The sequence below is a fragment of the Dendropsophus ebraccatus genome, chromosome 4 (assembly GCF_027789765.1).
Source record: "Dendropsophus ebraccatus isolate aDenEbr1 chromosome 4, aDenEbr1.pat, whole genome shotgun sequence".
Classification (NCBI taxonomy): domain Eukaryota; kingdom Metazoa; phylum Chordata; class Amphibia; order Anura; family Hylidae; genus Dendropsophus; species Dendropsophus ebraccatus.
Genome location: NC_091457.1, coordinates 134,025,234 through 134,050,486, shown reverse-complemented (window position 1 = coordinate 134,050,486; position 25,253 = coordinate 134,025,234). Strand labels below are relative to the sequence as shown.

General features: G+C 39.4%; 1 protein-coding gene across 1 annotated transcript in view; it reads right to left on the bottom strand.

Moving 5' to 3' along the window:
- Positions 1-2,291: 2,291 nt before the first annotated feature.
- The window catches only part of SLC6A1 (solute carrier family 6 member 1), a 94,128-nt gene continuing 71,166 nt past the window's right edge, over positions 2,292-25,253 (bottom strand). The window contains exons 5-14 of the mRNA XM_069967074.1: positions 23,411-23,543; positions 20,931-21,065; positions 20,737-20,840; positions 19,849-19,973; positions 17,973-18,085; positions 10,424-10,555; positions 9,513-9,615; positions 7,343-7,443; positions 6,202-6,369; positions 2,292-2,396 (exon numbers count right to left, since the gene is read on the bottom strand). Of these exons, the coding sequence (XP_069823175.1) occupies positions 2,292-2,396; positions 6,202-6,369; positions 7,343-7,443; positions 9,513-9,615; positions 10,424-10,555; positions 17,973-18,085; positions 19,849-19,973; positions 20,737-20,840; positions 20,931-21,065; positions 23,411-23,543 (1,219 nt within the window). The remainder of the gene's footprint in view (positions 2,397-6,201; positions 6,370-7,342; positions 7,444-9,512; positions 9,616-10,423; positions 10,556-17,972; positions 18,086-19,848; positions 19,974-20,736; positions 20,841-20,930; positions 21,066-23,410; positions 23,544-25,253) is intronic.

The window sequence follows — 25,253 nt, the reverse complement described above, 5'->3', positions numbered from 1 at the left end:
TAAAATGTATCTTATATTACATTTGGTCCATAGAACAGGTTGCAAGATACTAAATATAAAGGATATTTAATTATTATTTTTTTTTATTCTGTTAACAAGCTCTGTATATAGTTTTACTATGTATATGTTACATTACATATATACTTTATATATAGAGATAACTTTATTTGAGTCTTGACATAATATCTTATTGCGGGTAAGCTTATTGGATGATAGAATATATTTTCTTTAAGGGAAGATACTACAAAAAGATACAGATATTCACAATTGAAACACAGTAGTTCCTACATCACTATTCTGCTAAAGTAGATATTTTGTATATAAGATTGCTAGAAAGCATATCTGTCCATTTTCTTCTGTATGTATGTGTGGTATACAATCAAACATTTAAATACTGAATTTTTTTTTTTTAGAACAACATTGGACTGTAGTACATATGTTAAGCAGCAGCCAGGTGCCAATGGCCCATCGGCTCCGACGCTGCATGAACTCCACAAAGAATGATAGGAGACATTGTATACAAAATAAAGTTTCAACAAGACATTTTGCCTGGTTGCACTACAGACATACATCATTATAATTTCGAATATGTTACAATTGATGTGAGACATTTCAGGATCTACGAAACGATACGGTCGTACAAATTCCGTTAAAATATTTGTATATATTTTTCTACAATAGATGTGCTTGACATTCTTAGAATATTAATTTATTGCAATAACATATATAGATAATTTTTTTTTTCACTCTTTGGACAAAAATGACAAACCAAACTAACATCCACGAGAAACATATCACCTAATAGTTCTAAAGTATGCGCTATAGAACATTTTTTTCCTTTAAAAAGCACAAGACTTTGCTAAAGAGAAAGTTCATTGTGCAACACAGTCATCTATCACCAATGTAGGCGTTTTTATGTTGTGCCTTAAATAGACCAAATGCAATCAGGCGACAAGTATTTGTTTCTTTTCCTTTGTTATGTTATATTATGGAACATTGGAACACTTTTACCATTTACAAGGTGTGGTAAATCCAACCAGGTGTGTTGCGTGGCATAAGGGTGTATCAGTGTCCTTTATCCCTAACACATTGGAAATTGTAATTTCTTCTAACATATCATCTTACATTTTTAAAGAGTATCTGTAATTGAAAAGAACTTCTGACATGTCATCAAGAACATCAAAAGTTATTGATTGCAGCAGGTCTCACTGCTGAGACCTGTTGTGATCAGGAGATATAACCAGGGAAAGAGCACAGTGTTATATACTCGCTAATTCCGACAATGTAGCCTCATAGACTTACATTGTCAGAATTAGCCTATGAGGAGATACAATCAAAGAGTAAATGGCATAGCTACTGTGCTCTCTTCCCGGCTATATCTCCTGAGCACAGCAAGTCTCATCAGTGAGACCCGCTGCAATAAATTACTTTTGACATACATGATGACACGTCAAAAGTTATTTTTACTAACAGTGACTCTTTAACAATTTATGTGAATTCCCCTTGTTTTTAGGAAAAAAACTGACATGTAATTATTTAAAAGATTTAAAATACTTTAAATCTAATTAATAATTGATTAATTAAATGTGAAAAATACATTTCTAACAAGACGTACACCGAATCGTATAATATTTTTTTTTTTTAAGAAAAGGCTGGTATCCGGCTTATAAATGAGTACTCTTTACTTAAATATCTCTGCCATAAATGTATATGTAAATTTGGTCCCATGAACTTAATTTGTGCTTTCATTTCTTTAATAAAAAAAATAAAAAAAAACCTTTGAAAAAAAAAAATAGACAATTTTCTACAATAATTGAAAAACTGAAAATCCTTTAAACATTTGTGCTATCCGTCCTTGTTCTGTAAAAATGCTAAGAAAAAAAAAAAAGAGAGAAAATAAGCGTTTTATGGAATTTATTCAAAGTCTCGGGAGCTGCCTCTAAGAAATATTTCACAATTAAAAATCAATCACGCAAAACCTCTGATCTTCGTTGCCAAATATAGCTTTAAAAATGGTGATTTTTTTTTTTTTTTTCGGTTAAAAATTTAACTTTTTGCAGTAACAATAAAAACATTAACAGTCTGAATTGCCTGAACACGCAAACCATTCATGATATTCCACAAGACAGTAAGAAAATAACCTAGTTGATTTCCTTGTGCTCTACTGGTGATGGTCCCCTTTTTGCCACTGGAGGTAGGTAAATTCTTTATTCCAGATGTAATTATGTGGTCATGTCAACCATTTTGTGTTTAGAAATTCAAAACATCTGCACTTCCTTAGTACAGTGTTTTTATATATAGGCTTCCTTGTTGGCAGAGTTACTCTTTGACAACTGTTCGGGCCCATTTTCATTGTGAACAACGTCATCACTTGGCTGAATCATGACTTGAAGACGCTGAAGAAAAATTAAATATAATATTATTTTACTGTAATAAAATATATCTGTATGTGATTTGAAAATGTATAGCAACTTGATTATCATGGAATCCTTTTGCCCTCTTGAAAGCTTTACTTTTACTAAATACACCAAGCATTAGGCTATGTTCCAACAATGGGAACGGCATGATCATTATTTGGATATTTTAGCACTTTTGTTTCTGTCCGTTTTAACCCTTTAAGGACATGGCCCATTTTCGTTTTTACGTTTTCGGTTTTTCCTCCTTGTGTTTAAAAGGTCATAGCACTTGCATTTTTCCACCTAGAAACCCACATGACCCCTTATTTCTTGCGTCACTAATTGTACTTTGCAATTACAGGCTGAATTTTTGCATAAAGTACACTGCGAAACCAGAAAAAAATTCAAAGTGTGGTGAAATTGAAAAAAAAAACGCATTTCTTTTATTTGGGGGAAATGTGTTTTTACGCCATTCGCCCTGGGGTAAAACTGACTTGTTATGCATGTTCCTCAAGTCGTTACGATTAAAACGATATATAACATGTATAACTTATATTGTATCTGATGGCCTGTAAAAAATTCAAACCGTTGTTAACCAATATACATTCCTTAAAATCGCTCCATTCCCAGGCTTATAGCGCTTTTATCCTTTGGTCTATGGGGCTGTGCGAGGTGTCATTTTTTGCGCCATGATGTGATCTTTCTATCGGTACCTTGATTGCGCATATACGACTTTTTGATCGCTTTTTATTACATTTTTTCTGGATTTGATGCGACCAAAAATGCGCAATTTTGCACTTTGGGATTTTTTTGCGCTGACGCCGTTTACCGTACGAGATCAGGAATGTGATTAATTAATAGTTCGGGCGATTACGCACGCGGCGATACCAAACATGTTTATTTATTTATTTATTTGTTTACTTTTATTTAAAACCTGGGGAAAGGGGGGTGATTCAGACTTTTATTAGGGGAGGGGGCTTTTTACTATTAACAACACTTTTTTTTTTTTTTTACACATATACTAGAAGCCCCCCTGGGGGACTTCTAGTATATACACTGTGATCTCTCATTGAGATCTCTGCAGCATAGATATGCTGCAGAGATCCATGAGATCGGCACTCGTTTGCTTTCGGCTGCTGCAGCCGGAAACAAACGAGTGCCGAGCCGAGGACGGCGCCATCTTGGACGCGTCCCCGGCCGGCATCAGTAACGGAGATCGCTCCTCCGGGACAAGGTCCCGGAGGAGCGATCTCCCCCACTAGACACCAGGGAAACGTTGCCTCCGGTAATCGGAGGCAGCTGTCAACTTTGACAGCTGCCTCCGATTAGCTAATTAGCGGGCACGGCGATCGGACCGTGCCCGCTAATAGCGGCGGTCCCGGGCTACACGCGGCACCCGGGATCGCGGCACTTCAAAGCGGGGCCGCCGCGCGGCCCCGCTTTGAAGTGCTAATGAGGACATAGGACGTACCGGTACGTCCTATGTCCTTAAGAGGTTAAATGACCTCCGTTATTTTGAGGTTAAAATGACACCCGTTTGGCCTATCCATCAGTGCAATAACAGCTGCTGGTACATTATTTTAGTTTAGGTGGACTGATTGGCCTTTGGTTGTGTCCTAAATTGAAAAGTCAATTGAATTTAATAGTAAAGACAATAAAAAGACGGTGAGAAAAGAAGAACTGTGTACAACTAAAAAATAATATCCGCTGTTTGCAAAAAAAGCCCGAATAAATCGTCATGATCATTATTTTGACGTCCGTGCAGACAGCGTCCATCATTTTATACACTGTGTGCATTAGACGCACTTAGTTTGTACATAGCCACTATCTGTAAAATTGAGTGAAAACAAATAAACGAAAACAAAAAAGGCAGTTTTCCCAATTTAATAATGTTTTCTATTAAAGGCTATGTTCACACAACATCAAAAATAGAGTGAGGGAGGCTGATTTTGATACTTAAAAAAATTTCCGTTTTTGCCATGATTCAACTGACCGCAATAGCAATATATTGAAGTCAATGGAAAGATGGAAGTCCAATGCACACAATGTAGTGAATAAGAGAAGTTTTTACCGGGGACGTCAAAATAATAAACATGATGATTTTTTTCGGACGTCTTTTGCAAACTGCTGACGTTTTTTATTAGTAGTTCACACAGTATTTCTTTTTTCACAGTTTTTTCTCAGTTTTTTACTATTAAATTCAATGGACTTTTCAATTAAGCCCCACCCAAAGGCCAATTAGTAAACGCAAAATAATGTATTAACAGCCGTCATTGCACTAAGGGAAGGCTAGACAGCTAAATGACGTCCGTTATTTTAGACTCAAAATAACAGACATCATTTTAAACAGAGCTGAAAAAACGTTGTGTGAACATAGCCATAGGCTGTAAAAATTACCATTAGTGCACACAGTACTGAAAAAAAGGCCATAACTGAGTACAGGAGTTCTGTCGAGGAGGAAGGTAAGAGACATATGTTTCTCCTCCGCATCCCGAGCACTATAGGGGGCTATCAGCAGGTTATATTTGTTTAAACTACTTATAGTTCCTCTTTAAGACTAATTGTAAAAGTAGGTGAAAAAAATTAAAGGGGTATTCCCCCCAAAATCATTTTTGCATTAATACATTGCCCACCCGTAGCTTTCCATCTTTCAAATATAAATTTATTACAGATTCTGCACAGTTCTGCTGTTATCTAGGTGCCCCCACCCCCACGGATTGCATAGAATCATCAGCTCTCAGTCCACTCCGCTCAGACACCGCTCCCTGCTCCTGGCCCCGACCCTCCGAGCCGGCATCATGTGTCCTCCATCTCTTCAATGGGCTGGGTTAGCGCTTCTAACCCAGTCCACTGAAGTGAGGGAGGACAGTGAGACGCTGCAGCTGTCTGCCTCTCTGACAGCAGCACCGCCCACTGTGTGCCCCTCGCCCTGGAGCTCACCAGCTCTATGTAACCTCCCCACCCTGAGCGTACCCACAGTCTGTGCCCCCCCCCCCCCGTCTCCCGGTGGCCACTGGCAGCCTCCGATAAGTGCAACTGTGTAGCGGCGCCCCCCACAGAGATCACCCATATCATGCATCTCTCCCCCACACACACACTGTGTGCACAACCCCTTCACTTCTTCCCTCTCCATCAGGCTGTGCATTTACCCCCGCTCACCCGGTGGCTGCCTGCAGCGCTCCTGTGCCTGCAGCCCCAACTATGTGATGCCCCCAGCCCCCTCATCCGCCCGCAGCCGTCTCATCCGCGGCCGCCCACAGCCATCTCATCCGCGGCCGCCCGCAGCCCTCTTGCCTGCAGCCTTCTCACCCCTGGACATCTCAGCTCTGCTACATCGTTCTCACTATCTCAGCTCTGCTACATCGTTTTCCCTATCTCAGCTCTGCTACATCGTTTTCACTATCTCAGTTCTGCTACATCCCCTTCACATCTCAGCTCTGCTACATGGCCATCACCTTCTCAGCTCTGGTACATCATCATTATTATCATCATCAGGCATAAGCATTGCATGATGGGAAATGTAGTTTCCTATCTTGGATATAGACCATCTTTTAGAAAAACTTGTAACTCAGGAACGGAAGCAGCTAGAAAGACGGGAGATGGCTCAAAATTCTCAGGGGGACTTCGTGAGTAAGACTAGCTAGGTTTGGAGGCATTTCATTTTTTTTTTAGCTCTTGGGGGGAATACCCCTTCAAATCCCATTGAAAATGAATGGGAGACTCAAGCATTTAACCTGGTGTTTCCTGCTCAGCATATAACCAGGTGCCCCGTGGAGGTTTTATAGTGGATAATCACAGTCCTTACCTGTTTTAAAGACCCTTTAAGAGAGAGGAACAAATAGATCATGTAACCGGGAATCAGCACCATTGAAGACAAGGCCATGAACCAGCCAACTCCTTGTCCCCAAGAAGGGAAAACATAGCTGCCCATGGTAAGTGGAGTCATTTGGATAGCACTGAAAAGGAACACTCCCTGCAACAACAAAAAAAAAACACAAAAACATTTATGATTCATAGGTTTTTTTTTAGTTGCTCCAAAAAGTCTTGCACAGTAAAGCTGCTCAAGTCAGAAATGAATTAGTGTTGAAAAGGTCACAAAGTCAACATCAAGAAAATTAATGCAAAGTACTTTCAGTCTGGCGTCAAAAGGGACAGAAATAGAAGCGGCTGTAAAGCTATTTCCTAAGGGAAACTTGTTGACATTTCATTAATCAGTGTATTACAAAGTGGTTAGTGAAAGAACAGTCAAGTTTATTTTATATTTGTCAAATCATGTGGGTTTAAAAAGAATATAGAGTTAAATTTTTTTGCACATTTTTTAGTTATGAACAATTGAGATGCATTTCCTATTAATTTTTTTTTATTTATACAGCTAAATAAGCAGTGCAACAATGCATAAGAGATCGCTGTTTGTGAATATATATATATATATGTATATATATATATATATATTCACAAAATCCACACTGCTCCTTGTCACAAAAGCACAAATCAGCTCACCGCGTAATAAAGTCCCACAGTCCCACCAGGTGTATGGAAGAATAAGTGGGGAGAGGTGGGCACTGGCTTACACTCATCTTTTGATTTCAATGACACCTGGACAGTCCCATACTTGCACTGGTAGTCAGACCAGGTCATGTGAGTTGGGAGAGAATAAGCTAAGCTTGTACTACTTCTTCTAGCTTCTTCTCTTGATTGGACGAGATCTGAACACTGAGACACTGGACGATCTCCGTACATATGGCTCTGTCATATAAATGAGCCCTAAAATGGACTGTAAACTCATGTAACAAATTATTTGACATCTGATCCTTATATCATTTGCTTATATACTGTTTTTCTAGCTTTCTTTCATTTTAAAACAAAGCCAAAATATTAAGTACTGTGTAACAATAGTTTGTCTCTTTACATTATACATTATGAAATAGTTATTATATGTAACTTACCGCTACAACAATGGGTGTAAAGAATGACCAACAGAGTTTCCACCAAAGACAAGGTCTGTAACCAACCATTTCTTCTATGTTGTCATAAAATCTGTTAACACCTGCGTAAATATAAATGTTTAAGATTCAAATACTTCAAATCTGAAGCATACCCGTCATGATGTACTCAATCAATGTGCAATCCATTCTGCCGCTGGAAGTGTGGGTATCCGTAAATATATAACCACACCGGTTGGTACTGTGCCCGAGTCCCATTCTGATCCAAGAAAGCTGAAGCAGAGAACTTACCACGTGTAGTCATATCTATGGATACCTGAACTCCTGACGGCAGAATGGATTGTGTGCCAATATGATCAGCGTACATTGAAGCAGTTTTTCTAACTATATTTATATATGTTTTATGAGACTATATACTGCATATAGCATTTTAAAAGGTCTTACTGTATGGAAATAAATGTTAAACAGAAAAACATTTCACAGTTTCTATTGTATTTTTTTTGTGAAAAGCATTATACTTTTAGTTTTCTTTCTTAGGTGTCCTCAAGTATGACTTACAATTAAGAACAATGGCCCAGATTTCTCAATCTGGGAGAAAAATGTGGAAAGCAACCAATCAAAGCTCAGCTTTCATTTCTGTAAATGAGCTGTGTTGGTTGGTATCCATCTGAAACAAAAGTCAGACCAGAGATTTTTAAAATTAAAGGGTATTCAGCTAATTTTAAACTTTCAATGTGTTGCTGCCCTGCCGGAGAACATAACAAACAGGCTATTTTTACCTTTTCGCGCTCCCTAGGTGTCCTCCTGCATCATCTTTGGGTCCCCTGCTGAACGATGCTTTCTCCGCTTCTGAGACAGACTAGTCTTGGCAGGGACAGCCCTCTCAGCCAATCACTTACTCAGACATGACAGTGCCACGGCCAGTGATTGGCTGAACGGGTTGTCACTGCCGAGAGGAGTCGAAAGTGAAAGGGGTATCATTCAGCCTGGGACCTGAATGTGATGCAGGAGGACACCGGAGGAGAACAGAAAGGTGAGAATAGGTTGTTTATGTTCTCTACCGAATTAGCAACATATTAAAAGTTTGAAATCAACAGAATACCCCTTTAAACAGTTAATTTCTGTGGCCTCAACAATTCTCAACACTTTTTCTTATATTTTCAACCAAAACCATGCCAATAGGCTCCTGGGCCATCAGCTGGTTTATGTGTCATCCATGAAGATGTCACATGATATTACAGCACTTGCCAGTCATCATACATGACATATCATGCGATTGCAGTTGCCAATTGTAATATTCAAGTTGAGTCGTTCATGTTTGACTAGTGCTATATTACCAAGTGACATCTTAACATGATGGGGAATTCCTATCCCAAGAAGTTATCCTGCGGATAGGGGCTAACAAGATGGCTGATGGGGATGTAACTGCTGCGACTCCCACTGATCATTTTAATAGAGGTGAAATATCCCTGGAATGAACAGAGCGTACAATACATATATGGCCAAGCACTCTATGAGGCCTTAAAAAATTGATTAGCATTGGAAGCTCCAAAGTGAATGAATGGAGCTTTGGCTCTACCTATCATGGTACTTAAGTGTCCTAAAGTCTTGGGCAAATAAAAGCACCTTTAAAGCGGTCATACAAAAGTGACAAAGTGCTATACTTACACCTGTGAGTACAAATAAATAATAATAATAATAATAATAATAATAATAATAATAATAATAATAATAATAATTTAATTAAATATTCGTTTAACTAGTAAGTGGACCTTGAAGAGTTACACCAATAATTTATATTGTTTCATGAAATAACTCTATAACATCTTTCTTAAAATTCTTTCTTTTAATTTGTTATTCCTTTATAAAAAATTATAAAAAAATTTAAATAAATAAACTAGGTATTACCTATTGAGAGGCGTCCCTGCACTCTCTGATACAAAACAGTGCTGATGATGCCTGACTATGCAGGAACACTCAAGGGCAAGGGGAATGGTAACACCTTGTTGTCATATTGTTCATAAATGATCACAAATTATAAGGGGGATCAGGGAGACGGTGCCTTAGCATTGTAATTTCTTGGGGATTACACTACTAAATAAGACAAATCAGGAGACCTTACTTGTTTGTTTTACCAGTTTGAGACAAATCTATTTTTCCTAAGATTTCTTACCATAACACCATGATATTGAGATGCACTCAAAGAACACGAGGAACAAAAGGCTCATTCCACTGGCTGAATAATAATCAAAAAGTTTGAACACATAAATTCCACCCTGTAAAAAAGAGTAACATTTAGGTTATATGCGTAATCTTTTAAACCATGACAAATAAATGATGTACCAGGTGTTGTTTAAAACATGACATACCAGAAGTGCAAAAAACTACAAATCATGTAAATGTTCTATAGATTGCTTGGATTGATGATCTAGGTATGGAACACTTTACCCACAGTAGACCATAAGCACAATGTGCGACCAAGCTTTTTTGGTATTATATTAGACAGGGATTACTGTAAGAGCGTAGAGACCTCTGGAGCTCTTCACCAGAGAGCATAGGGCCCAAATGACTTTCTCGAGTGTAATAATATTACATGTATACTGTAGATATTAGCTTCTGGAGAAGAGTCATTGTTCTAGGGGGTCTATTCTTTTTGGCACATAGAGGGTAGGGAAGCTTTATGTAGTTTTTCTTGCTTTACCCTGGATCAACATTGCAGTATAATAGGTTGGATTAGCTTTCTTTTGAGCCTTATGATCTATGCTACTATTAGAGATGAGCACAACTCGAGCATGCTCGAGTCCACTCATTCGGCATTTGAATACTTGTGGCTGAACAAGTTGGATGCAACCCTAGGGAGTCCTGGAAAACATGGAATAATTGGACTCGACTCTAGTTACTATGTTTGGATGTTTTGATGGCCGATTTTTTTTTTTTTTTTTAAAGTTTGTGATTAGCCTTTGTCTTTTTGTGGGTTAACACAAGAAGAGTTTTCATTTGATGGACTTGTGTTTCTTTCTACCTTACTACATTATTAGACATGTTTCATTCTGCTAGTATACAATCTCATACAAGTATGCTTACCTGAGTTATGTTGGACAAACCAATGAGATATGAAATAACGCACACGACTGCAATAAATATCTCTCTTCTGGTACGTAACAGTTTGGGAAATTCATCCACAAGAGCCGTTATAAACCCTTCAACTGTGCAGAACTGCAAAAGAAGAAAGAACATTATACCAATTACTGTATGTTCGTAAAATCTTCGAAATTATCTATTTAGGAACAATATACTCTAAGAACAAATAGATGGCATACTTATCAGAAAATGACTACCACATTCAAGTGTCTCATAAGTATTCAAAGCAGCATTTTATTTTCCATCTGCCGTCTGCTGGAATTTCTTATACCACGTTAAGAAATGTGCATTCAAATTGGTGTGATTGTAGGTGAGATCTGTCAACGTTTCATAGCTGGAACCACATCAGACTTTATTGCTTTATCTGTTGTGGTTTGTCTATTTATATAGTGCATCTATATCTCCTCCTGATGGGATCAAAGATTAAAAGAACCTGAAGTGACTGCTCTGTGCATTGGCATGTAAATTCAAGCTTCAATGACAGCACATTGAAATCCCTTTATTATGGCTGCACATACTAAAGAAACCCCTGGAAGAAGTGGATCACATGTCAGTGGGAAGGGCAATAATAGGGTTAGCTCAGCACAGATAAGCAGGACCGATATGTCATTGTAATAGAAGGATTGGTGACTCGAAAGGAAGATTTTATAGTTTTTGTAGTGTAATGAGTGTAAGAAAGATGTCTTTCTGAAATGGCATGGCACAGGTAAAAAAAAAAATCTTATCCATATATCCCTTATATTTGGGTAGTGTTATGGGTAGTGTTATTTTCTTTTTATTTTTTTGCACCACGTTTTGCACTGTGATCTTTTCTTTTTTTTTTTTTAAGTTGAATTTTGGTGGGAGGAGGATGGTTCTCCGTGGTCTGGCAGATTTACTAGAACTTTCTCTGTATATTGTACATAAATGAGTGCTGAAAGCTCCTAGCTGACATAGATTTTGGTTCACCACCACACAAACTTTTGGTTTTGGTAAAAAATTCTGAAATAGTTTAAAACAACTAATAGACAATCTAACCTGAGCTACTTTGACAAATCTGGTGCACTTAAGGACCATGGGGGGAGGGGGGATTTATCAAGACTGACCTACCTGTTACACCTCTTAGTAAATCTGGCGGATCAGTGACTGCTGCGTGACACGCACAGAAAACTACACCTGCTGTGGAGCAAGCATAGGTTTCTGCCATAACTTACACCTACTAGCAAAAACCTGAGCTTAATCCTTGGCATGCGCTAGGCATATTATTAATAGATTCCCCCCATCTGTCTAAGTTTGCACTAAGGCAGGCATTTGGCGTTTGCACTAAGGCAGGCATTTGGGCAGTAGTAGTAAATTTCTTCCAAAATACATTTTGGCAAAGATTTATGACAGCTGTTCCTGTGGTGTACGCCAGGGAGAATGCGCAGATGCGTCCCTTAACCCCTTTAAAACCATTCATATGGCTATATATTTTCCTACTGCTAATACTTGCAGTAGGAATTTATAAATCAGTTTCTGACATGAAGTGTAAGCAGTCCCCACAGACATTAATGTACCAGGAGCTGGGCATAATGACAGGCAGCAGCGATCACACTACTGCTTGTCATTAACTCCTTAAAGGGGTATTCCACCCAAAAAGATGCAAAAAGACAGCTAGACAGAGTCCTCTCTGTCTCATTCCTTTCTCCTGGCCCCCACCGTCCAAGGCATGGGATGGTTTAGCGTGATAGAGGACATTTGACCCACTGACATCACCTTCAGTGGGCCATGCCTATAGTATGCTGAGCAGAGTAAAGCCTCCCCCCTTCTGTTACCACTTTTCCCCACCCCCGGCAGCACTCTTTTACAGCAATCCCCAGACAGCAGCACCATAGACGATCCCCCCACCTGGCATTAACACAAGTCCACACCAACGTCTCAAGTCATGCCCCCCTGAATGCCACAGGGCAAACCCTCTGGGGCTTGCATAGGCATAGTCATAGTCACCGGCCTAGTCCCCCTTTCAAAAATTCCCATGTATGCAAATATGATACCAATAAAATGAACCTCCAACCAGTCCTGTAGATGAAAAAATTAAAGCATTATGGCTTTTAGAAGGAGAAGAGGAAGAAGGTTTCAGTGTGACCTGGAAATCCGTCCATTAGCAACCTTTGATTGTGAAGGGGTTAAAAATATATTTGGTTAAATCTTACAAATTATTTAATAAAATCCAACTTTATTCTTCAGCATCTGGATCTGTTTTCAGTTAAAGTCTATGAATACCCTGTCAACATTTAATATAAGAAAAGCATCTTGATAACATAAGCTTGCTGCTGGGATACAACACAGCTTATTCTTACTATGAATTTCCTCTACTATTTTAAAACTGAAGCAACATCTCCATCCTCTCCCCTCCTGCATTGTCAGTGCCGCAGGCACATAGCCCGAGGACAATCTTTGACTGTTTTATGATTGCTCGTCCCTGCATCCATCTAAAATAGTAACAGAGAGACAATGCCTTCCATATAGTACTATTTAAATGTGAAAGGTGCATTGAGCTGAAAGACATTTTGTATGAGCAAATATTGTATGAAGCAGTAACTGCTTGCAAAGCACTATAGAAGAATAGAGGCAATATGGACATGTCTACAATGTAGCATTATGCATTGAGTTGGGCAGGCAAAGCCATGGTTCCTTAAGGGATGGGTATATATACATCTAAGCTATTATGAGGATATTCAAAGTTTACACATTTATGGCACAGACACAGAATGTCCAATATAATTAAAAAATAAGGCATGCTTACACGTACTGGCTATATATGGTGGATATATTTGTGAAATCTAATAAAAAAAAGTGGTGTGAACTGTATTACCAGTTCTGCTGGTTACTACAGGAAGCAGTCAACAACTGGCAGATTGTCAGGATATATGGGACCAGCAAGACAAAGAACAGGTGCAGCCCAAACACTGGCACCCGCCCCGCTGTCCCTGCCTACTTGCCCCAACAGCCCAGACAACCGGACAGCAGACAACTGGTGGGCGGTCCCCATCCTATATAGTGAGAACAAGGGAGATTTATGAAGGTACTTGTGTATGTCAGTAAGTTCCTATTACATGGAAAGATAATTGGGCAAAAAGTTGTTATACAAATTTAAAGAGTCACTGTTGTTAAATTTTTCTGCAGAAATCAATAGTCCAGGCGATTTTAAGAAACTTTGTAATGGGTTTATTAGACAAATATGCTTTTATCTGCATTTAACTCTTTGTTTTCCTGTTTTGGTGTCTACTTCCCCTCTCTCCATAGGAGAACAATGAAGACAGGGGGAGAGTTTCAAACTGCTTTTTTATGATAAAAATTCATTTTTTCGGCTAACAAACCCAATTACAAAGTTTCTTAAAATCGCCTGTACTATTGATTTCTGCAAAAAAATTTTTTAATAACAGTGACACTTAAGCGATAATCTTTCTGTGTGTAAGTAAGCGATAATCTTTCTGTGTGTAAGTATGCAACGATCAAAAGACTGACAAAAATTTGTTGGTATGTCATAGATTGCATCTTTAGGGCTATGTTCACACTACGTATTAGACCAGCCGTTCAGTGACCCCAGCCGGGTAACGGAACGGCCGGTCCCTGGCTGGATCATCTTGGCCGGTACTTAAGTACCGGTCGGGTCATCTTTCCGGCCGCGGAGCTCTGATGCGGGCGCATCAGCGCGCGCCCGCATCAGAGCTTACCATAGCCCACAGTGAAGCAAGCGGCCGGAGCCGGTCACTTCACTGTGTGAACTGACAGGTCTTTCTGGGGCCGGAATTCACTGAGTTCCGCCCGCAGAAAACTGACCTATCAGTTTTTTTTTTCGGCGCTGCATAGGATCCTGGCCGGAGCGTATACAATGTGTGTACGCTCCGGCCGTGATCCCATTGCACATAAGGGTATGTCACACACCACAAAACTGCCATAGTTCTGCGGCGAGAACTACGGCCGTAGTTTTATGTAGTGTGAACATAGCCTAAAGCTGAATATAAAATCAATCAATTGTTCTCTAATTATTCACAAATCTCAAATTATGCAGTGATTTACACTGGGAGTAAAGTGCAGACAGAACCAGGGCCAATGATGCCCTAACTCACCAGTGTGACATTTTGAGTCTCTTGCTTGACTTACAAGCAGTAGGCCAGGTTGTAATACTGGTGTAAGGGCGGATTCACACTACGGAATTCTCGGGGACAATGTCTGCGGAATTCCATCAGCTGTCCGCCTGCACGGGCAAGCGCTTTTCCGCCGGCTCCATAGACACCATTCTATGGGCCGGCGTATTCCGCGATCCGCTAAAAGAAGTGACATGACACTTCTTTCAGCGTATGGCAGAATACGCCGGCCCATAGAATGGTGTCTATGGGGCCGGCGGAAAGGCGCCCAGATGTGCGGCCGGACAGCTGGCGGAATTCTGCGGACATTGTCCGCGAGAATTCCGTACTGTGAACCCGCCCTAAGAATGTGAACATTTGCTTTACTTGACATTGGATAATTCCATAAACAAAGAGCACTTCTGCTCTGGTATTAGAGGTGGTCAAGGGTCTATTTGGTCTACTTGTTGCTGTTCTACTTTTCATTGCCCCCGTTAGCCAGAATCCTGCTCCACACTGACGAGGGGCAAATACCCCAAAACAGCTGTCTGTAGATGAATGCCTGGTTTTGGTAAACCCTTTACATGTTGCAATACTCGCAACAGAGTTAGATTTTGACGCAAAAGGGGTCACTCTGGTATTTCCCTATTTATATTCCAATACTCACAACTGAGTGGAACTTAAGGGGTTACATATAAGTGTAGTTTCGTAATCTTCCCACTGGGAGGCGCCCCTTGGCAACAGGTTTTTCTTCCCTGGAGGGATATCTGGCTATTTAGTGTTTTTAAACTTGCAGCTGAGGCTCCACAGACCCCTTTTTTGCATACTTTTATAAGGGGCAATGTATTAATGAAGACTCTTGAGTGAGTATGTAATTTTTTTTTTCACTGAGTTCAGTGATTGCTGTGTTTTGGTGGTCAAGGGTCCAGAGGACATAAATATTATGCATGGCACATGGTAAATTCAATATTTCTATGTGGAACATGCAGAAACTTAAATACATATATGATGATGTGGATGAACACTGTAATCTTCCAAGGACAACATGTGCAATCACTAATATGATTGATGAGACTTGTCATAGTGTATTTAGTTGCTGTTGGGCATATACTGAAATCTACTTTTACTTGGTTTGTTATACTTAGATCTTACCATCGGTAAGCAGCAACAAATGTACAATGTATAATACAACTTTATCTACTGTTGAGTCATTTACAAATAGTCCACATTCCATAAAGACCTAGGACTTCAAAAGACTTTGGATAATATTTACTGCAGACATTATCATTGAAATATTTTTCTCACTGATCGTTTCTCAGTCCCTGAGGCGTATAGCGACCTACTTTCCTCGTATGACTTGACAACTATTCAGAAAATGACCGCAGCACTTGTCAAGACTGTGCACTCATATGTAAAGCAGTGGCATGGTCACTTTGGAGCACCGGGAATCGTGATATTACAATCATTTTGATACCTTAAATCTTAATAGCAGTTTTTTTAACCTCTTCATGATGTCAAGGGGGATATAAAGTGGGTTCAAAGTGTGGGTATAAAGTGTTATTTACAGCTGGCAGTCACTGCTAATGACCTATCAGCTATCAGCGATCAGCGATCAGGCTCATGTCCGTCATTTAACTATTTAATTGTCAACTGACAGCAGCTTTTAAACTGTACAGCTGCGCATTATTGGTGTTATTAAAGGCAAGTAAAAAAAAAGAAAAACACCTGCATACTCACTTTCCTTGCTTTCCGGCCACTGTCACTGAGCTCCAGTCCTTAATGCACCACACATCCAGGAGCAGGGTCAGCATGAGCCATTACCCACGTAGCCAATCAGTGATGTCCCACCTCACCACGGATTGGCTGAGAAAGCAATGGCTCTTGCCACCTTTATCATGGAAGTGTGGTACAGTATATTGGAGACTGGGGCTTCATGACAGCTGCAGCAGTAAACAAATTAGTAAAAAAAAAAGTTGATAGTAGAATAATCCATTTAAAGTGACAGGGGACAAAAGGCCAGAGGGTTGCTAAAGTGGAAGTAAGCCAGCAACACATAAATAGTAGAGATGAGCAACGCAGACAGAAATTTGTTTCGTGAGCTTCGCAAATTTTGGGCCAAATTTGTTACTATGCACAAATCGAATCTTAACAAATTTAAGCCATACTATAGTAGTTACAGTACAGGGAGTATTACAGAAGTAGGACTTTAAAGTATATTCTTGTAAAGGTGTCAAACATTGGAAAATCACAGTTTTAAATCCAGCCAATCATCCAATCTAATGAAACACGGTAGGAGTGGAGTGCGAGCACTTATTATGGTCCCAGTGAATTCCTATAGGCACCCTGTTACTTGATAAACTGGAAAATTGGTTGGCAGCTACAACAACAACAAAAAACAACAAAAAATCACCCACAATCAGCCCTCCTGTCCTCTCCTCTTAGTCTCTCCCTGCTCTGCTGTAACTTCCTGCAGCCATCCTGCTCTCTCCTCCACACACAGCCGACTGGCCACTTCAGTTAGCGAACCGCCTTATATAGAAGGGGAGGTGCTGACATCACAGAGGGGCCTGCAGCTAATTGGACGGGGGCTAGGGATTATGGTTAATTTCTTTCTCCCGTCCAGTGATGCTCCAGACAGGATGTGCGGCCGCTATTTTGTTTTTTTTGTGAATTTGGTTTTTGATTAGCCGGATTTGCTTCACTCAACTCTAATAACTAGTATAACAGAGCTGACATGCTTAATAAGACTACCTGGAACATGCAAGGTAGCATATAGGGTTAGGGTTACAACAATTCATATCTTCCTTTTTTTTTATTGCTCAAGAAAAACGGCTGTTTTATAACATTTAGGACATTTTGCATACAGTACATTGTGGCAGCTACTATTGTGCTTGGACCTTTTTGGAATGCCTTTCCTTTCCAGCATACAAGTTTAGGGTCAGTTCATACTTGCCATCTGGTTTATGTTTATTATAGAAACTACTATGTATAGCCATATTTATTGCATCATACATAATACCATCATCCAGGGGACTATACAATGTCCGTTTGTTTGTTCAATCTAGGTATCATAGCAGATCTTAGGAGCGAGACCTACTGGTCATTTAAATACTTCACATTAAAACTTCACATTTTAATGCTTAATAGATACTAGATAGTTACTAGAAGACAAATCTTCTTTTTTTTTTTTGCATTCTGTTGTAATATACTGTACAGTGTCGGACTGGGGTATCTGGGGCCCACCAGAGGAATTGATCCTAGGGGCCCACCAATGAAGAACTAGTAAGAAACAACATGTCAGTCAATGTTACTGCAGGTTCTAAAGCTGGGGGCCCACCGAAGGATCCTCTTGTCCTCTGGTGGGCCAGCCTGACACTGGTAATATGTATTTTGAGACGTCATACCTGGCTGTCAATTCCAAGCATCAGCAACATGGAGAAGAAGAGAATAGCCCAGAGAGGTGAAATGGGCAGCTGGGTAACTGCTTCTGGATAAGCTAAAAATGCCAGTCCAGGTCCTGAAAAAACATAATAGTTAATTATTATAAATGTTACACTAAACTAGAAGCACCATTTAAGGAATTAATTTTGGTTAGAATTTATATCATATCTCCAGTAGCCATAAAATAATCCATACATCAAATGTAACAACATAATCAGCAACATACTGAACTGTTGAAGTGCACACACATACATATACAGTCAATAACAAGGGAGACAAATGTGGTTTGGCACTACCGCTCAGTTCATACACTATAGAGCACGCTCAAGCCAAGACCCAGAGGTAGATAGTATATAGCATGACACTGATGGTGCTCAGCTGAAATAGTCGCAATCCAAACAATATATCAGCATAGAAAATAGAAGCGGCACTCACCAGCAACTGTTGTCTTGCTTTATTGTAGAAACAACAGGAAATTCATGATGGGAACAAGTTTAGGTGAGGGAAGACAAAAACACAACGCATACCAGCGACGGCCGTTTCGGTACCTAGCCGTAACGAAGTTTGCAAGCGCGCGAAACGGCCGTCGCTGGTATGTGTGATGTGTTTGTCCTCCCTCACCTAAACTTGTTCCCATCATGAATTTCATGTTGTTTCTACAATAAAGCAAGAAGATGACAGTTGCTGGTGAGTGCTGCTTCTATTTATGCTAGATATATTGTTTGGACCCATACATATACACATTTCTGCTATATACACACATTATCCACCTTAGTCTGGTACACTGTTAAGCCATGTATTATAGGTTGTTTTATTTTTAGTAGTCCTTAAAATGTATTATATCTACAAGACCCTCTCTCACGCTCTCTCTTACTCCCTCTCTCTCTCTCTCTCTCTCTCTCTGAGAGAAATAAACACTAAACACACACACACACAAACACACATATATCTTTGCAAACAATACACATACTTAGGGTCCTATTACACAGGCCAATGGGGGCCCGATAATAACTGTAAACTAGCACCAATCTGCTAGATCGGCACTCATTTACTGGGCCTATTACACGGCCTGATAATCATTTAAGAAGGGCTGCAGGGACATCGTAACCGATGTCCTTGCAACCCTTGCTTAAACTCTATACATTACCTATCCATGCTGCAGGGCTCCTTTTGCGGGCTTCTTCTCCCCGGGTCCTGCATGCTGGAGCTTCAGAACGGCCTGTCTAAGCTTAAAGGCCACTGGCTTATTACAGCTACTGTAATTTAGTGTAGCAAGCGATAGGAATACAGTATCGGGTTCTGCCAGTGATTTAGGGATGATGTGTTCATGCATATGTCACTGTGTGGTGCTTTATAATATACTATGGTGAGTAGACCAGCATGGTCTTTCTCAGAGGGGAGGAATAGCAGTCAAGGGCACCGCAGGAGAGAAATAACAACCATAAAACCAGGGGCTGTATTAAAGGAGTTATCCCAAGGTTTATACTTATTAACCCCTTCAACAATCAACCAGGGAGCCTCTGAGGCTTTAAGCAGTGCAAGGTCTCATTTTGATTATAGGAATCCACTTTTTATTGCTCTAAAGCTATTAAAGTATAGACAGGGCCCAAATAGAAGTGAGTGTAAGGCCAATTGAAAGATCCCCCTTTCCTGTGGGTCACTCTGACATTGACAAGAAGTCATTGGTAGGGGTAAAGGAGACCATTACAACAAGCAGAAGAGAGTGTTTAACGTATGGCAACGTATTGTTTTGTTATCAGGATCAGAAAATAATTCAGTCCTTGTAGTCATGTAAAGATAATAGAACAACAAATATACAACCAGAAATAATAATCGTACCTGAAGCTGCAACTTGTGCTATTGATCTTTTAGTCACGTGTGCCATAAATCCAACAATGGAAAAGATGACAAAACCTGCAAACATACTTGTGCCAGAATTGATGCAACAGACAATAATCGAGTCTCTAAAAAAGAGAAATCACAACATTCACAACATGTTACAAAACATAGTACGACACATGACTTTTAATCATTTATGGGGTTATCCGTTTTGCTACTGCTCTGGACAGGTCCCGTCATGGACAGAGGTGGCAGCATAAAGCATAATGGCAGACTGGAAAGAATACACCACTTCCTGCAGTGCATAGAGCAGATGATAAGTACTGGAAGACATGAGATTTTTTTTAAAATAGAATTTACAAATCTTCATAATTTTTTGACACATCGATTTATGAACTCTCTGGAGTACCCATGCTTTTTAATTTTCGGTAGATGCCAATTTGGCAGATGTTTATTTGTTGCCTATTTTATCTATATATGAAAGCTTAAAACATAAAAATCTCCTTAACATTTTTTTTTCCCCAAAATAGACTAATGAGCTTATGAGTCACTGATGGGAGACTGCCAACACCTGGCACCCATGCCAATCAGCTGCTCAGAGCCCGCACTGCACAGTGATCAAGGCCGGAGGCAGTTGTCTCCATTCACTGTGTAGTGGGCATGACCTGAAACTGCAGCTCAGCTCCTGTTCAAGTGAATGGCTGATCGGCACAGGTGACAAGTGTTGGCCCCCTGATCAGGGACTGATGGGGTATCCTGTGGATTGCTCATCAGTTTATTTTGGCCAGAATACCCATTAATGTCACAAAGCATTTTTGACAATACATATTTCATACAAACAATAAACAATTTAAACAATCTAAAAAAAAATCTGAATATTTTACTTGCCTGTAAACATTGTTGTGGAATGGATTGTAACTTCCAAGGGCAATTAAGGACCCAAGTCCCAAACCATATGAAAAAAAGATTTGAGTTGCAGCGTCCAACCACACCTGTGCCAGTGATGAGAATTGCATCAATTAATTGCAAAGATATTGCGCTGATTCGTATCTAAGAAATTAATACATGTTGCTTTTTTTTACCTCTGAATCTGAGAGTTTACTAAAATCTGGGGTGATGTAAAATAAAATTCCATCCACGGCTCCAGGGAGAGTAACACCTCGGAAGAATAAGATAATCAGCATAATGTAGGGGTATGTCGCAGAAAAGTAGACCACCTAAAAAGGAACAGATAAACAGATATTTTTGTAATCAGAATAAAGGATAATTTTAAATAAAAAGAGACCTTGTCTTCTATTGACAACAGTAATACAATAAGCTGCTCAAATTGTCACTTTCTAACAGTTTCCCTCTATTTGATAGCCTACATGATTCCCAACATATTTTTTAAATAGTAATTTACAAAACGTGATTCCTTACCCCTGCTCTAAAGTCTTGGCCACTAGAAACCTCAGTTCTGTGCGATCTGCGATTCATGGCCTTCTATTAGGCTCAGTCCATCTCTAGTAATAGAGAGACCAAGATGGAACACAGAAAGTGGGAGTTGGCTTAGCTAAAGCTAGGTATATGTAGGAGGGTGAAGGGGAGCCTGGGCTGTCTATCTGCAATCTGTGAGCTTGTCTCTATCCTCCAGAAGATGTGCACCGTGAATGAAAAGTAAATCAAGGCTTCTTTCTCATGTCAGCAGCAGTTACTTCTTTTATTTCTGTTCACATAGAACCTTGCAAAGCCAGTGCATGAGAAACTCATTCTTCCTTCGCATGCCATCTATACCAATATACTGTAAATCATTTTCCCAGTACAATGCCAGCCTGTTCAGTTCATTCATGGCATAACAATAAGAGATAGACAAATAATGGAAAGGAAGTCCATATATATATAATTATTATTATTTATTTATTATTTTTTTTTTTTTGAGACAAAACAATCTGTACTTAGAACAAACCTTACAAATGCCTTATGGTATTAATGGTGCATTCACACGTACGAAGTTCGCAACAGATTTCACAGTGCAAGTTTTGTAGTAAAATCTGCTGCTTTACTCGGTACCGCTAGAGCTATTTTATTTCCACTGCAAGAATTTAGTAACCCACGTGGGTAGGTAAGCATGGGCTATTTTTATTTTTTATTTTAAGCAGCAGCTAACTAGTTAAATAAGGCTGTTACTATATTCTTGCAGTGGATTGAAAATCTGTTGCGAGAATGCAGGGCCATAGGCTACAAAGTTACTGAGTGTCGCAGCCGATTTCTCTGTGAAAGTTAGCAAGCAATTACATAACAAATATATTAAAACATATATTTTTGCAACCTCATGCATCACAGACCTACATATGAAATAGAATAACACTTTATCCAAGATTAGAAAAAGCAATTACTTTCCTGCAAAAACAGAACCACCCCTGTCCTCAGGTTGTGTGTGGTATTACAATTCATCTCAATTCACTTTAACGCGTCACAATCATTATAACTTTTGAAGTCTAAATCAACAGTACTGTATATGCTGTAAAACAAAGCTATACTTACCAGAAATCTAAGTCCAGTGTCTTAAAGGCAGATTTTTATTCTTGTGCTGGTTGCAAAAAAGAAACTAAACACATGAAGTCTTATCCAGTACAGAATGTCACAGCTCCATGCATTCATCTATCAAATTACTGCTTTCTCTGTGAGAAAGCAGACGACCAGGACTTCCTGCATTTAGTCTTTTTTAACCAGCACAAGACTTCAAAGCTACCTTCAGGAGACTGGACCTGGATTTCAAGTAATTATAGCTTTGTTTTAAAGCATAATAACTAAAAACAAATAATTCATGTAAATTGCAAATGCTTTATTTCACTTTCTCTGTTGATTTAGAATTTGGAATTTATAACTAGAGATGAACAAGCCGAGCCTCCCGAAACCAGATGAGTTCCGAATACTTCAAAAAGTTCAGTTCACTACTGAACCAAACTTTTCGCAAAGTTCGAAACAAATTCGGGAAGATGCTGGCCGCACATCTAAAAAACAACAAAAAAAAGTAATTTTTACCTGTCTGCGCTCCCCAGTGTCCTCTTGTTGGTCATGTTGGTGATGTTGAATGATGACCCACTCAGCCAATCACTGGCCTTGGTGCTTTCCCTTCCCAGTTAATCAGTGATTGGCTGAGCGAGCTATCACCAGAGAAGACAGGACCAGAAAAGGACACCAGGGGAGCACCACCAGGTATGTATGATGAGTGAACTTCTGGAACTGCCTGCAATCGTTTAGCTGTTTAAGTGCAGTTTGTTTAAAGTTTGGTTCGGACGAACCTGAACTTTACATTAAAGTTCGGCGAACCTGCCGAACTGAACTTTTAAAAAGTTCACTCATCTCTCGTTATATCGACAATGAGACTTTAATGAAACTCAACTGCAAAACCATGCCCAAACTGAAGACAAGAGTGGTACTGTTTCTGGAAGAAAGTGGCCATGTTTTTCTAGGCCTGGATAACCCCTTTAATTAAATTTTTAAAATATACATAACATTTATTCAATTAAAAAAAAAAAAAAAAAAAACTGCCAGTAAACAACCCAAACTAGTAAATTACCTTTCCAGTCCAGCCAACTCCTTTCCAAATGCAAAAATAGACCAGCACCCATGCAATGGCTAAGGTGATTGCTAGTGGCCATCTAATTTGACCTGGCTTCTCCAAGCCATCTGTCATTTGATGCATGTTACGTCTGAAATATAACAACACAATGGTTAACCACAATGGAATAGCTTTGTTTTTCTATACTTAGAAAGCAAACAACAGAAAGAAAGAGATTACAATATGGATCTCCTACCTCTGATATCTTAAACTGTTCTTGTTCTTTCTTTGTGAAAATAAGCATTTAATGAACAATAATACTGTCCACCTTATTCATTTTTTTTACTGATTGTACACTTTTTTTTTTTTTTTTGAGGGGGTTAGGGTGGGGATCCATATGCAATACAGCACACCCCATTGGAATAGCCATAGTTGATTGAAAAAAGACCAATTGACTTCTATGGGAGAGTTTTCTGGACATGCTCTGTGACCTGTTCAGGGAGCGGATAGGGCTAGACTCTGACAAATACATGATTGTGACTAGTCTTGTCCTAATTTATATATTGGTGCCATTTTTCAATGTAATCCTGTCTGTCGAATTATTAGACATCTATAAAGTGTTCTCCAGCAAGAAGTGTCAGTTTGCCACTATGCTTAGTGGTCAAAATGGATAATTAGAAATCACATCATCCAAAAAACCATCCAAATAATAGAACAATCATAACAAACTTGATTTAAATAATAGGCCATTTTTTAAAAAACACTTAGGGGAGATTTATCCAACATGGTATAAAGTAGAAGTGGCTCAGTCGCCCCTACCAACCAATCAGATTCCAAGTTTCATTCCTCGCAGATTCTTTGAAAAATGAAAGGTGGAATCTGATTGGTTGCTAGGGGCAACTGAGCCAATTCTACTTTACACTGATTTGATAAATCTCCCCCATCTGTAACTCTGTTTTTAGTAAACCTAATACTAGTTCTACTGTATTAGTGTATATTTTGAATATAGAAGGAAAACAGAGTATCCAGAAAAAAAATTCATGCAAACACAGATGTTGTGTAGGTTCACATAACCCCATCACTCCAAATCTAGTTAAAAGGTGAATTCTTTATTTCATAAAAAGCTAAAAGTTCATATTGCTGCAAGCCAGCGGTCACTTGCAGCAACATGGACTTTTAAATGTTCCTTTTTGATATGAAATAAACAGAGATGAGCGAATACTATTCGATCGAACAGCTATTCGATTGAATAGTGCGCTATTTGAGGTATTCGACCGCAGTCGAATATTTGTGCTAAAACGCAGTAAAAATTCACCCTCCTTCATCCCCTGGCGCTTTTTTCCAGCCAATAAACATGCAGGGGGTAGGGACAGGCACTAGGAGTAGGCAGGACTTTAAAAAAAAAAACTCTAACTGTGATTGGCTGGCTAAACCATGTGACCTCTTGAATAAAAGAATAGTGATTTGAGATTTGCGTCACTTGCTGGTTGGAACTAGAGAGGGACAGTCTGTAAAGCAGGGAGAGGAAGGTTTTAGGTGAAGTTAGGTAGGAAGGGACCCACAAAAGCCCTTGTTAGGGCTGAAACTATATAAAAACAGACATTTGCAAGCTGTTGTGAGACAGGCAGTGTGTCTACACTGTATAAGCTGTTGTAAGACAGGCAGTGTATACACACACTGTATAAGCAGTTGTGAGACAGGCAGTGTGTCTACACTGTATAAGCTATTGTGAGACAGGCAGTGTATACACAAACTGTAGAAGCATTTGTGAGACAGGCAGTGTGTATCCACTGTATAAGCTGTTGTGAGACAGGCATTGTGTATACAGAGTGTGTATACCCACTGATAGTGTATACAGCTG